At 45.4% G+C, this 15,554-nt stretch overlaps 1 protein-coding gene across 9 annotated transcripts in view; it reads left to right on the top strand.

The window, feature by feature from the left end:
* LOC140399196 (disabled homolog 2-interacting protein-like) overlaps window positions 1–10,855 on the top strand; it is a 1,161,885-nt gene extending 1,151,030 nt beyond the window's left edge. For all 9 annotated transcript variants that reach the window (XM_072488541.1, XM_072488542.1, XM_072488540.1 and 6 more), the window contains 2 exons: window positions 4,156–4,243; window positions 7,059–10,855. In XM_072488541.1, the coding sequence (XP_072344642.1) occupies window positions 4,156–4,243; window positions 7,059–7,226 (256 nt within the window). In that variant the 3' untranslated portion in view covers window positions 7,227–10,855. The remainder of the gene's footprint in view (window positions 1–4,155; window positions 4,244–7,058) is intronic.
* Window positions 10,856–15,554: the final 4,699 nt, after the last annotated feature.

Raw genomic sequence — 15,554 nt, 5'->3', positions numbered from 1 at the left:
GTTTAGGAGGAACGTCTTCACCCAAAGGGTTGTGAATCTATGGAATTCCTTGCCCAGTGAAGCAGTTGAGGCTCCTTCATTAAATGTTTTTAAGATAAAGATAGATAGTTTTTTGAAGAATAAAGGGATTAAGGGTTATGGTGTTCGGACCAGAAAGTGGAGCTGAGTCCAGAAAAGATCAGCCATGATCTCATTGAATGGCGGAGCAGGCTCGAGGGGCCAGATGGCCTACTCCGACTCCTGGTTCTTATGTTCTGGAGGAGGAGGCACAGGAGGAGCCCGATGAGGGCGACGCATCTGTACATGAGGAGGAGGAGGATGAGGAAGGGGCGGGGGGGGGGGGTGCACAGACGCGATATGGGGGCTGGATATGGCCGGGAGGCTGCACAACACCAGCGGCTTGGCGAGCGAGCACGTGAGGCGTTGATTGCCGCACGTTTCACCAACTAGGGGGAGGGCATCGCTGAGCAAGGCACTTGCACCACCGTTCCGCCCAAATGCACCACCCAGCACCCCCCGCCTCCCGTACCACCACTTTCACAGCACCTTACACCTGCGGCACAACGGGATGGTCTCACACAATTGCTTGTGTAAGCGGGTGTGATCAGTGCCATGTTGAATGATGACAACCCGCTCTGCGATGAGCTGTGAGCTCCGGATCGTTAGACAATGTCTGACTCATGGCCACAGCTACACCCTCCACCTGGGTGGTCCCTGTATGCGTCTCGGACACTCCATCACATGGCCATGTGGGGTAGCTGGCGTCGGTGTTCCGAGGACGACGGGGGGTTGGGGGGGGGGGGGGGGGGAAACACACACCCGGCCTCACCATTGTACCGAGCTTCAACCCCAGCGCTACTCGGTCCCCTTCACAACCTCTCAGGCACCGAACATAGCACAGAGGCATCTAGGTTTGGTGTAATCGTGACATTCACATATAAGTGCCCTTGCCCCGCTAACTAAGCTGTGCTCTGCACCCGTCCCAACTTACTATGTGTCAAACGTCTTTGCCTTACAGGCCCTACCACTACGCCTTGGTGTTTTCCCAGACGTTACAGCAGGAGTGTAGCCGGACTGCTGAGACTCCTGCCCTGCGACTTGGATCCCCGTCGGCGCGCGTTTCCTGATGCGGCCCGGCTTGGATAGGCCAGGCTGATCGGCGGGCGTGCTGGATGGCGTGGTGCCACCCTGTTCTGCCCGCTGCCCACCAGATCCACCAGGGACGGAACGGGGGGAATCTTGAGTGTTCCAGGGCCTCCCTTGCCGTAGTCACCGGGACGGGCCCTAGAACCTCCTCCCCCCTCGGGGAGCCCGGTGGCCACTGGGCCTCACTATGGGATGGTGGTGTGAGCGGAAACAAGTGCCGTGGCACCACTGACACCTGGCGCTGCCAGTCCTGGAGGCCCGCTGTGGCATCGACCAGGGTCTGAACGTTCGCAGCGATGGAGCTCAGGGAGTGCGCCATCCACTGTGCAACCAGGATTCTTACTGTTGATTGTTATCCAGTGATCCATGTTGGAAGTCAGAATGCAGGATTTTAGATATATTGGATTATAAACACTTGACAATTTAAGGGTTAAAAGCCTGGGTTAGACTGCGTTTGACTGCAGCAGTCATGTTCTTAAAAATAATCTTGTTTTCCCAGGCCAGAAGCTTTCAAGAGCCAGAGGTGAAATTGACCATGGTAAAAATCTGGCTAATGCACTGTTGTTTGACGGGGTGTACCTGGGGAGTTAATGTGTTTTTAACTTGGGAAAATGATTTGATAACGGCACCTCTGCCGTTCCCGCCAGCGAGTTATTCTACCAATCCCATGGTGGTGGTGTCGTTGAGGATCTGGGGTCAGTGGAGGAGGTACGTTGGAGCAGTGGGAGTATCGGTCTGGTCCCCAATATGTGACAACCACCCGGTTTGCCCCAGGGAGCCTGGATGGGGGGTTTCGAGTTTGGCAAAGGGCAGGAATTGAGAGGATGGGGGATCTGTTCCTGGAAGGGAGCTTCCCTAACTTGAGGGCGCTGGAGGAGAAGTTTGGGTTGGCAAGAGGGAACGACTTTAGATATTTACAGGTGCGGGACTTTCTGCGCAGGCAGGTATCATCCTCCCCACTCCTGCCACTAAGGGGGATCCAGGATCGGGTAGTGTCTAGGGGATGGTTGGGAGAGGGGAGCGTCTCGGACATCTACAAAGAACTAATGGGGGCGGAGGAGACGCAGAGCGAGGAGCTGAAGCGTAAGTGGGAGGAGGAGCTTGGGGGAGAGATGGAGGGCTTCTTATGGGTGGTCGTGTTGAGCAGAGTCAACGCGGCCGCTACATGTGCAAGGCTCAGCTTGATCCAATTCAAGGTGGTCCACCGGGCCCATATGACAGTGACCCGGATGAGTAGATTCTTTGGGGTGGAAGACAGGGGTGTAAAATGTGCAGGCGGACCAGCGAACCATGTCCACATGTTCTGGGTGTGTCCAAAACTTTGGGGATATTGGCAGGGGTTTGCGGACATCATGTCCAGAGTATTGAAAACAAGGGTGGCAATGAGTCCAGAGGTGGTGATTTTTGGGGTGTCAGAAGATCCGGGAGTCCAGGAGGAGAAAGAGGCAGGTGTTCTGGCCTTTGCCTCCCTGGAAGCCCGGAGGCGGATATTATTAGCTTGGAGGGACTCAAAGCCCCCGAAGTCAGAGGCCTGGTTCACCGACATGGCGAGCCTTCTCGGCCTGGAGAAGACCAAGTTTGCCTTGAGAGGGTCGGTGTTAGGGTTCGCCTGGAGGTGGCAACCATTCATCGACGTCTTTGCGGAGAATTAATCATCAGCAGGGTGGGGGGGGTCGCTAGGGTAGCGTAGAATAGGGGGTTAAATAAGCAGGTCTTGGAAGGACGGATGTCGGTGTTTGCACAATGTTTATTGTTCTTTGTACACGGTTTTTATACTGTTGTTGCTTGTAATGCCAAAAATACTTCATTAAAATTGTTTAAAAAAAACTTGGGGAAATGTCATTTATGGGGTGAGCATTTAGATATTTTGAGTTGATCTCTGGGGCGGGTTTCTCCGTCCCACTGGCACGGCACGCTGTTGCGATTCTCCGTTTCACCGGCTGGTCAAAGGGGTTTCCCATTGTGGGGCAGTCCCATGCCGTCAGGAAACCCCCGGGCTGCTGGCAAAACAGGGAATCCCGACGGCGGAGAATTCAGCCCCTGATCTGGCTAACACCGAGTCCACAGGTAAGGTATTCTGCTCTCCCAGTAGGATAGTTAAAAACAGATTAACAATATTTAAAGAAGTGCAGACTTGGCAGGGGACAAGGGGGAAGCTGAAACAAACCAGTTGAAACTGCTTTTTTGAAGATATCCAGCCACAGTCTACAGGGGTTCTAACAGGAGCCAAATCTGTTCTGGAAAGTAAGTATTACTCTGTGCCATTGAAATGTAGGGAGGGATTGAGAGCTGCAAGTTTTCCTTTCTTGTTCTTTAATTGGGAATAGAGACAGTAATTTAGGGGTAAATGTAAGCTATTTTCGGGTGTAATGTTAAAGAGTTTAATGTGTTAATAAAATACCAAATCCATATTTCATCGTGCAATCACTCCTGGAGGAAAGTATTCTTTCTGAACAGTCTCACAAAATAAACCAAAATATTGGGGTTTCGGTCCAGTACCCTAGCCACTGTTGGGGTCTGGTCAGGGATTGTAATAGTGGGAATTTGTGAATTGTGTGTGGTAAGGATTTGGATGTAACACTGCTTGCTGGCACCCACTGCAAATTTAATCACCTTTATCATCACAAGTAGGCTTGAAGTCACTGTGAAAAGCCCCTCTATGTTCATACAATGTTCATACAAATAATGTCCACATGGGTGAAGTACTGGGGGAAAGGTGGAACCTATGAAGCAGTATCCAACCAGAAATTATCAGCTACAGAAGAGAATTTTTACTTTTGCTGCTATGTGCACTGTTTGATGTTGGGCAACCCCACCCCCCCATTCAATTAAACTAATGGTTAAAATTATTGAATGTTAAAAGCTGTGTTGTGCCTGATTTACATGATGTATGAATACTGCTTATCTGTTAGCGTCTGCTCTTTGATCACTACAGGATTGACTGAGATAGCAAGACTGTTTGATCAGTACTACTGAACCTGCTGTGTTACTCATGTTTTCTCCTTGTAGATTAATGGCTGTTGAAGATGAGCTGAAGAAAGATCATTCAGAGATGCAGGCAGCAGTAGACTCTAAGCAGAAGATCATTGAGGCACAGGTTAGAGACTATCTTTATACACACAAGGTTTGACATAAAATGAGGGTGCTACCCAACAACGAAAGAAAGACTTTTAAAAGTACACTAAAAATTGACATTGTAAGTTGATCAGCGCCTAAGCGAAGGAGAGAGATGTCATCTGCCTCAGCAGGACGGTGTTTTGGTACAATTTGAACCATAGGAAAAGCAGAGATCCTCGGCTAACCTCATTTTAGCCTGTGGGTTGCAGTACATGTCTCAAAGGCTGTCTCTCGAGAAACACGTTAATTAGACATGTGAGCTGCATGTAGAAGTATTCAGAATCGGAAAGCCCATATAGTATTTCCCGAGCCTGAAGTGGGTTACAATAAAATCACTTTTTGTTTATAAAGACACTGGATCGTAGAATCATAGAATAGTCTCAGAACAGCAGGAGGCAATTCAGCTCATCATGTCCATGCCAGCTCTCTGGAAGAGTGACTGCCCTGCCTTTTCCCCATAACCCTGCAAATGTTTTTGCTTCAGATAATTTATCCAATTACCTTTTGATAGCCACGGTTGAACCTGCCTCCACTATATTCTCAGGCAGTACGCTCCAGCTTTTAACCACTCTCTGTGGAGACAAAAGGGTTTCTCCATATTGTTTTTGCTTCTTTCGCCATTCACCTTAAATTGATGTCCTCCGTTTCTCCACACTTGCACCAATGGGAATGGTTTCTCACTACCTAATCTGTCACGGTCCCTCAACGTTTTGAGTGATACTCAGAAGAATATTTCAATGGAGGTCAAAACACTATTTCATGAAGGTTCACCGTAACATGGAACATTACAGTGCAGTACAGGCCCTTCTGCTCTCGATGTTGCGCCGACCTGTGAAACCAATCTAAAGCCCATCTACACTATTCCCTTACCTCCTTGCTCTTGCACTGCTCTATTTATAAAGCTCAGAATCCTGTATGCCTCATTCACCACTTTATTAACTTGCCCTGCCACTTTCAATAATTTTTGCACAGTGGAGTAGTCTGCTTCACAGCCACATCCTCTTAAAGTCTAACACTATCCTCCTCACAGTTCACAATACGTTCAGGTTTGGTGTCACAGATTTTGAAATTGTGCCCTGCACACCCAAGTCTAGGTCATTAATATAGATCAAGAAAACCAACCCTAGGGGGACCCCACCATATATCTTTGTCTCATCCGTATAAGATCCAGTCACCATGACCGTCTTTTCGCTGTCAGTCAACCAACTTTGTATCCATGCTGCCATTGTCCCTTTTATTCCATGGGCTTTAACTTTACTGAAAACCGTTATGGGGCACTTTATCAAACATCTTTTGGAAGCCAGCATCAACCCCTCTCTGTTACCTAATCAAAAAACTCAGGTTAATTCAACAATTTGTCTTTAACAAGCCTACCCAAACTTCCCTTAATTAACCCACGTTTGTCCAAGTGACTGTTAACTTTGTTCTGGATTATCAGCTCTAAAAGCTTCCTCAGCACCGTGGTGGGTTCAACTGGAAATCAGACCATGTGTTATGTTACAAATCAAGCTTTGTTTAATTGCATAATTTCACCCTCTGCATTATTTTTCCACGCTACCCGATTCATGTTAGTCAAATTTAGCGCAGAGACAGCTTTTATCAGTTTTGCAATAGTTTTCTTGTTCCAAAACTGCTGGCTCTGAATCTGCTGTAATTGTTGGACTGATGCAGGCTGACACTATAATTGCATTGAATTTTGTCTCCAAACCATCCTGTCACATAAATTCCTGCAATTGTTCAATTATATGACATAAGCTCCCTACGTTAGATACAAGCCTGTCCTCAGTTAATTGGAAGAAATTACCCCAAAACTAAGTTATTCATGGATTCTGCTTGCTGCACTTGCCCTTGTAGTAAATTATACTTAACTTTTGTTAGGGTGTAAGGTGTTTCATAATTTGAGCGGAATGACTCCACGGTCTATTAATATAAACTTAAGAGTTGAGGTGGTGCAATGCTTGTGAGCAACACTAATTTTGCACAGCTCTTTGTGGGTGGTTACACATAAAGATTGGCAGGGATCAATCAGAAGTTGCCTTGAGAGGGAAATAGGACACAACATTCAGAAAGAAAGTAGCCTTAAAAAAAAGATGGAAGGTGATCTCTGAAGGAATAAAAGAAAACTCTAAAGATAAATATAGTGATTAGCTTTGAGAATATCTTTCTGAAAAAGGCAGTTCCTTAGTGTAATTAAGCATTTCAAACCTTACAATTCAACCTAATCTCAGACATGTATATGTGCATACATAAATGTATCAAACAGAATAAATTTTAAAATTGCAACAGGCCAAGGTTTGTAGGAGCCCGAAACAGTCCTGAATTCCCGAGTACATTTAGCTTTTCAACTAATTTTGAAACTATGTTTCAACTAATGGTTGAATATTCACCCTCATAAACTTTTAAAAATTTTTCCTTAGGTGAAAAGATCTGGCAATTTTGGAAAACTTTAGCAAGGCAGCATAGCACCGGGCATTCCCAGCATTTTAAGGGCTTGATGCTGAAACAATCCTTTCTCTGCTTGTTGCTTTTGTGTTGTGGATTCTAAGCAACGCAACATATTCCAGTGCCTGGCCTTGGAGATGCCGCAAGAGATTTTTTTTTTTTTTTTTTTTTTTTTTAAATTGCTGGCAGGGCCAGCTTTTGTTCAAACAAATACTCAAAATATTAAGTTAATTGTGACCCCTTATGCTGAAATCTTCAATAAAATAATGTACAATCTGTCTTTTTTGAAAAAGTGTTTTTGGAAAAGTACCTTGTCCATTTAAACTGAAGGACATAATATTGTTTTTTAACAGGAGAAACGCATTGTCTCACTGGATGCAGCTAATGCCCGATTAATGAGTGCGCTGTCACAGTTGAAGGAGCGATATAGCATGCAAAGCCGCAATGGAATCTCCCCAACCAATCCCACCAAGCTGCAGATCACTGAAAACGGGGAATTCAGAAATAGCAGCAACTGCTAATTTGGTGATCCATATCTACAAAAAGAATTACCAAGAGTGCTTACAGCGCAAGATGTATTAAAGCACAGGCATCAGCTACAGCAACAGAGGAACTTGCGTCCAAATATCTTTTGATCAAATTTGTGTTTTGTTCATGAAAAGTACATTTAAATGGCCACCTGGAGTCACAAAGAAGCATGTTGTTTTGGGGGGAAATGTAGTAAGTCTTGGAAAGTTTTCAAACACCTTGCACTAGATTACAATAGAATTCATGTAATAAAGAACACTTGGGTGCTGAATCTCAGCTTAGGTGTGCAGTCGGATTGTGATGATGAAATAACACTAACCATAAAGCAGTGCTGAGAAATCTTCTTTCCCACCGATGCAGGTTCTTTTGATTACTTCTGGGCCGCTCCACATTAAGTACTAACTATAATATCCTCAACATCAAGTGGGTTCATTGACAGTCGTACCTTGTAAATACCTCTCAAGAGTGAAAACTGGGGATGTTTGGTTATTGCTTTATTTCCACCAGAATTGGGTATACAGACCTAACAGTACACCAGTCTTGTACAAACTACAGTACTCCTTCCTGTCGTTATGTATACATTATTGATTTACTGATCATTAGTGTTTTTCGATTTTGAACTCCCGTGCACTTCGGCAGCTGTTTGTATTCCTGATGGATAAGTAAGAGAAAGAATATCTGTCAGTTGCTGTTGACAGCTCCCCAGCTCAGTGTTTGCACTTTTACTATAACACATGAAGTTGTTTTTGGGAAATATAATTTTCCAATTTTGAAACCTTTTATAAGAAAATGCTACTTGTTAACAACACATGGAAACGAGCGGATTCATGCTATCTGGATCATATTACTCCGCATGCCCGACCAGGTAAAGCCATCTTCTGTTTGAGAAAAATGCTTTGAAGGTTTGAAACTGCTGCAGGAAAGTTACTGAAGTGATATCAGAGAGTGAGGATTGCACTGGGAGTACTGCAAAGAACAAGTTATTTACTGGAAAAACCTGTCTACAAAATGATTCTTTGACTCAAAATCAGAAGTGATATGAAATACTGCTGCTCATGAATCAAAGTGATATATGAAAGAAACAGATGGCAGGCTTGTATTCACTGTAAGTATGTGAATCACTACTTTTGGATGCATATGATACAGATTTATCTTCTCCGTTACCTTGATGAACTGATGCTTCTTTCATTTGTGCACCATTTGCTTTTAAATTTCCTTTTACCATCAAAGCTTTCCTGCACAAATTGATGCATTTGTTTGGTGCATTTATCTTCCATATTCTGCTGCTCCAGTGGAAACAGATGGACTTAGCCACTGCTGCTTCAAAAAAAAAATCTGATTTTAAAATTAAACCTTTAAAACTATACAGTAAGAATAGTTCTATTAAATTTATACCTATGCGTGTTTATCAGGGTATCACTTTCTTCCCGATTTTTATTTTTAACCATGAGTCAGTTTTTGCATCTGTACCGTGTTAAACTTGTGTATCCAACATAAACTGTATATAGTTAACACCTGTTTCTGGTACTGCTTGTCTCATAGTCGCAGCAGAGTGACTGCATCTTTAACTGCTGTTTATGTTGTTAAAAAAATATGTCTGATAAAAGCCAGTGGTGGCAAATTAAAACCACTTTATATAGGCAAACAAAATCACTGTGTGATTGCAATCTGTGATTCTGTAGTTCTCAAGACCATTTGTTATACTTATTGACTTTTCAGATTTGCAGCATCTTAAGTTGCGTTTGTATTTAGCTACACTGACATATGACAAGTATCATGACTGCACCAGTGATTCAGCATAATAATCCAACCAGCCAGCTCACAGCGGTTTCACAGACAGGGGGGAATGGTTCTGTGTGCTGATTTAGGTACTGCCATGGAAAACAAGAAGCCCAAGAGGGAAAACCTATCACGATGGCCTGAACTTCCATGCATTAGGAAACTAAGATGTGCCATACATGCTATGTAATCACATACAATAGCATAAACATGGACTCACTAGTCTTAAATAGCGATGTGAAAGAGCTTTCTAAATGCACTGCTAAACAGGAATTCCTAGCCAATAACCAGGTAGCTTTATGTGTTTTACAATTAAACAATGTCAGCATTCCATGGGATTTTTAAATATTATTTTGTAGGTTTGTAATTTAGTTTAAAAAGTTTTATAATTTTCATTTCAAGTGCATGTAAAATAGTGTGGATCTGTAAAAAGCCATGTTTACAATTTGAATTAAACTGCACACTGTTAATTTTATTTCTTTTATAAACTGTGAAAGTCCTTTCAAGTAAATAATGTATCTATGTAAAAACCACTTATGGTTCTTATTTTTCTTCCTTGCAACGTCTGTGCAGTAAACAGAGGCCCACAGGTCTTTGGGGGGGGGGGGGGGGGGGGGGTCTCGTAGGGGTTTGTCAGGATGTCCTTGCGGTCACCAATTTTCTGTAGCTTCGGCAGTCATTGAAACTCCTGTTATTTCTGTTACTGTATATTCATCTTTGTTTCCTTTGGTAGCTGACACTGTCTTTAGAAAGGAGCCCTGGGGATTTGCAAACGTCCTGGCATGTGTGTGAGTGTTTGCAGGGAGGTCTCCAGACAAATAAACAAAGTTATAAAACCATATATGTGCTACGCTTACGTGCATTCAGATTGATTTTAAAATGCACCATAGTATTCACCAAGAACAAGTATGCTAAAAAGAACAATTTTACCACTGTCGCATTGCTTTCACCAAATACTAACAGTGAAAAGCCAAAATACTTGAAGAGCAGGGTTCTTTTTCTAAAAATAATGTACATATTTAGAAGATTCTGTCAACCTCCTAAAGTGTTTAAACAACCATGGTAGGAGCTTAAACAGTGCTAGATTCCAAGATGCCAATGGTCCCAAGATCTGCCGTATTTTCTTCAGATAGAAGCTTGCCTAAAAAGGTTTAGTCTCCTCAAACAGAGGATTATGCCAAAGATTTTGTATCCATTAGTATCTTGGGATACTGAAGATTTGCCCATTCCTATTGGCAAATTTTAGCCTAAAATATGTGAACTGCAAATCATTGAGTTATTCCCAGTGTTTTATTTTTTAAAATCCACGGAAATCCTGCAATTAATTGGGATTGAAAGCTGCGCGGTTGGTTCTGTCTGCAAAGTTGGAATGAAAAAAATATACAGGAAGACCTTACTTCAAAATGTGCTTGTTTTGCTTTAGCGTCAAAAGCTAAAATATGTTGGACATTTCAACATTCCTTTGAGAACCTAAATTTAAAAATGCGATTGTACTATCACAGAATGTGCGGCATGTGCCTGAATCTTTAATCTGCTGCAAACAAATCAGAACTTCAAATTATTCAAATTATTCTCTCTGTATCTTTGTCCTTAAATGCTGTGTTTAAGGACGTGCCTCCAATTAACTGGTGCCTATTGATACTTGTCCCTGAAAAGCTGTTGTACGTTTTATAACCTTACACTTTTGTAAGTATGTTTAAAGTTTGAAGTATTTGCTGGACTCACTTCAGCTTACTTAACCTGTAATAATGTACAGAGAAGTTGGTTGTGTCAAAAATATGTGGCTGTGCAATTTATGTACATTTGCAACTAGACTTATTAAAGTTTTATTTAGCTATTTTAACTTTTGTGTAATGTCATTGTTATAAACAATTTGTCACCTGTCACATGCTTTCAATCACAAAACATGAACGTGTTAGTGAGGAAGATGTCAATAGAAATCAAGAGGACATACTGTTTGGTAAATTGGGCAGACATAATTCAGTGCGAAAATATTCTGATGTTACGTTTGGAATAATGAGAAATTATCTGACTAATGTTTAAAAAGAGAAAGATTTAACGGAAACATTTCTAAATGTCATTTTGGGCCCGATTGGTGGGGTATTTCTCAAAGCCACATTGGCGAAATAGTGCCCGTATCTTAGTGGCGGAAATCAGCCCCCACGGGCTTCTTGCTATTATTGGCTGTCTGTCTGTCTGATTCACCAGATTTGCATTCCAGCGTTTTCCGCTAACAAGGGTGAGCTGCTTTTAAATGCTCCCTAACCACTCACTCCCAGTCAACACACTAGCATGGCAGCGTGCAGACGTGCTCCTCGCTTTGTGGATGCCGACTTGGGCAGGCTTCTCAAATGCTGTGGCTATGAGACGGGACACCCTGTTCCCCCGAGAGGGTCAGAGGACCAGCAGCAGGATCACCAATACTTCCTGGGAGGCAGTGGCTGTCAGTGTGGACAGCATGATGGGGAGGACTGCCGTCCAATGTCAGGAGAAGGCCAACGATTTCCACCGAGCTGCAAGGATAAGTTACCACCTCTGGGCATCAGTTCCACCGGACACTCAAATTCCCAAACCTCCCCCATACCCCACAAATCACTGGCTGACACCTCTCACCCTACCCACATCCGATCTTCATGGTTGCTCCTCGGAACCCCCTGGCACCCACACCTGCTATAGAACCCCCCCCCCCCGACCCATCAAGCGTGCGGCTCACAATGCACTTTGTTCCCACAGGAGAAGAAAGCCCATAATAAGTGGTAATAGGCCATGATGAGGGAGCGGAGCACCAGAGATTCGAGTCCTCACCCTTATGAGGAACAGGCCCTGGAGATCGTGGGGTTGTCCAAGGAGAGACAATCACTGACAGTGAGGTTGGCCTGTGCCACAGAGTGAGGATCCACTGCCCCATCACCCAGGTGACCGGTCTCAAGTGAATTGTTCATTCAGGCAAAATGATCCCTCCCTCTCACTGACCAAATCATGCCCATTGACTCGCAGGATCTCCACCTGGTGGGGCCCATCCAGCATGGTTCTCTCCCCTTTCTCCCCCCGCCCCCATCCCTTTAGGGGCACTGCCAGAGAGGAGGAAGCACTGGAGGCCTGCCATCAAGGACATGATGGCGGTCTGAGGTTTCGCAGAATCCCCCCCCTCCCGACAGCAGGCAGAAGGGTGGCACCGGTAAGTCGGCCTGGGGCCCCCTTGGTTCCAGGCCCTCCAGAGGACGTCCACCAAGGGCACCAAAGGCCACAGGACGTGGAAAGCAGCAGGAAGATAGCCGGGTTTTGGGAATATGGAACTGCTTTATCAGATATGTTCCGTGACAGTTTGATCTGGGGTAAAAATAATTTGGAAACACACGGGCGAAACCTTCCTGACTTTTCAACAGGCACTGCAGATCTTTGTCCCAAGAAAGCACAGAACGCAGCATCCAGGAGATGCAAGGGACATTTTGGGACATCACACCCTCATGTGGTATCCCCAAGGCCTGGACCGGCCACCGAAGAGCTTGCCGTCGAGATGTGGGATGTACCGAACCTCGATTGAAGGAGATTCCGGCCCGTGTGCTACAGTGAGGGCGGTGGTCGAGGCGTAACCGCAGGCATTAGGAGGGCCGGCGCTCTGGTCGAGGTAGGAGTCAGGTCCAGATGACCCAGAAGAAGCCGAGGATGAGGCAGAGCTGCAGCTGAACTGTTTGGCAATGCTCCTTTTGGCCCATATTAGTGTCCCGATACATGTGAATGGCTAACTGCTCCAAATGGAGCTTAATATGGTACCTGTCATTTCTGTGGTAGCGCAGAGCACCTTTGATCTTATTAATCAAGGTGTGCATACTTTGACTAATACAGTGGTTCATTTGGCCACTTATACTGGGGAACGGCTGCATATTGTGAGATCCACCCATACTCCTGTAGTTTATGGGTTTTCCCATCATTTTCATGCAAGGGAGTGGTCCTAGCTTGTTGGGCCACGATTAGCTACACTAGCTGCAGCTGGATTGGCAGCATATCCTCTAAGTGGGTTCTGGCGGTCTGTTTGCGGTACTGAGAATGTTCTCCAAGGTGTTCCAGCCTGGCTTTAGTACAATAAAAGAGACAGTAGCCAAGATCCAGGTGCACCCTTCGGCCCAGCCCTGATATTTTCATGCCCTCCTAGTCCCCTACACTTTAGTGGAGAAAGCAGAGACCGAAGTCCATCGCTTGGAGAGTTTGGACATTGACGTTGAAGATGGCTCTTTTCTGGGGCTAGTCAATTATGGCAGATTCATTCTGAATTTGACAACCGTCCTCACCCCTCCTGAAGCACCAGCCTTAGGAGTGATGCAAGGCCCAGGACGAGGCATGCAAGGGTGAAACGGTGGTTGTCCTCTTTTGGGGGGGGGGGGGGGGGGGGGGGTCGGCCCATTTCTACCCTTCGAAACCATTATTAGTCATGTGAAGAAGAATTGCAGTTTGGGATTAGGGAAGTCCTGTCGCATCGGATGAGCAATGTCCGATTGTCTTTGCCTCACGGAGGCTGGCTGCAGTAGAGACAAAGTAGGCTCAAATCGAAAAAGAGGTTCGGGCAGTCGTATTTGGTGTAAACCAATTTCGTCAGTACGTCTATGGCCGCCATTATTTTATTGCCATGGATCACAATCCGTTATTCGCACTCTTCTGTGAAGACAAGATTATCCCACCAACTTCCGCAAGGATTAAACCATGGGCCTAGTTATTGGTTGCATACGAATACTCTTGACCACCGCCCAAGGACACAGATTGCACATGATGATGCATTGAGCAGTCTTCCTCGGCAGAACAAATCCGCAAACCCCCCTAGGGCGGAAAAAGTGTTCGCTGTCCTGAATTTAATGGACCCCTTGCCCATCCCAGCATCATGTATTTGTGACTGGACGCAAACTGGACCCCGTTTTCTAAGCTGACCGTGGAAGATGGTATCCTCCTCTGGGGCACAAGGGTTGGTGTCCAGCGAAGGGCCAGGCAATCACTTTGAAGGACCTTCACAACGGGCACCCCGGCGTGTCCAAAATGAAGATGCTGGCGAGAAGTTGTTTGGACAGTGATATCTGACGTTGGCCCAACAGTGCTCCATCTGTCAAGAGCACCAGAAGCTCTCCGTGGCTTCACCCCTACACCCTTGGGAGTGGCCGGGGTGCCCTTGGGCTCGCGTACATGCCACTTTGGCCGGTCCATTCCTGGTTCGGTGTTTTTCGTCCTGGTGGATAAGCTTTTCAAGTACTAAACGACACCCGTGTGATTTCTTGCTGGGGAGCCAGTTAATTCCCACGAGGCTGGTGCATTCGATTTCAATCTCACCAATGAAATGGAAATTAATGCAGATTGGGGTTAATGATGTGCTCACCATATTTGGGCCAGATCCGGAGTGTGACATCGAGAACTGCCTGGTTAGATTGGCGTGAATCTCGATTTCGGCCTTTCCCATTTTTAAACCGGCGCGCCCAAATCGGTGCCGGGTGCAACGCGCTGGTTAAATTGCACCCCTGGGACTTTGTACACAACTCTTTTGAAGTGGCTTGACAGGTTACAAGCAGTTGATAAACCATTTGGCACCTTTCTCAAACGGGGATTCCCAGAGCCTTCGGGCGAGACCGGGGACTGGGACTGGCGGTGGGTCTGCAAAATAAAGCAAGTGCTTAACAAGCAAGGTCAGCCTTGCAGTTGGGTGACATGGGCAGCTGGACACGGACTTATTTTGGGTTAGGAGCATGGAACAGTGCCTCGAGCGGCTCATTCACCCAGATAGGGGGAAACGCAAGGAGGAGGGCCGGGAGTGATACAAAGAACACACTATTTGCAAGTAACCCAAGAAAACCTGTATGTTAATATTTTTCTTAGCACCATTAAAACATTCTATACATACAGCACTTTCGTGAATATTGTCCAGGGGTTCATGACACAAATTAGCTTGAAAACCAGTGGATTAGAGAACAAAAACAAGGAAGTTGTGTTAAACCTTCACAACGCACTGGTGCAGCCCCTGTTGAAATACTGCGTTCACTTCTGGGCACCACGCTTTAGGAAGGACGTGAAGGCTTTGGAGAGGCTGCTGAATGTTGTGTGGATAGATTGGAGAAACTGAAGTTCTGCTAAAGGAAGAGATTTGACTCAGAGCAGAGGCACTGTTTCCAATGGCTGAAGAGTCAATGGGGCACAGTATTGGGCGAGTGGCAAAAAAGAACGGAGGCAACATGAAAAACTTTATGCCACGAGGAATGTACTGCCTGACAGGATGATACAAGTCCAACAGGTGTGTTTTGAATCACTAGCTTTCGGAGCACTGCTTCCTCAGGTGAATGAAGAGGTAGGTTTCAGAAACATATATACTTCCCCGACGGAGGAGCAGCGCTCCGAAACTTGTGCTCCGAAACAAACCTGTTGGACTTTAACCTGGTGTTGTAAGACTTCTTACTGTGCCCACCCCAGTCCAACGCCGGCATCTCCACATCATGACGGGATGATGATTATAATTTCAATAGTTGCCTTCAAAAGGAAATTAAAGAACTACTTGAAGGAGAAAAGATAAT

The sequence above is a fragment of the Scyliorhinus torazame genome, chromosome 22 (assembly GCF_047496885.1).
Source record: "Scyliorhinus torazame isolate Kashiwa2021f chromosome 22, sScyTor2.1, whole genome shotgun sequence".
Lineage (NCBI taxonomy): Eukaryota > Metazoa > Chordata > Chondrichthyes > Carcharhiniformes > Scyliorhinidae > Scyliorhinus > Scyliorhinus torazame.
Note: the sequence above shows the minus strand (reverse complement) of the source record. Positions and strands in the feature narration are given on the sequence as shown.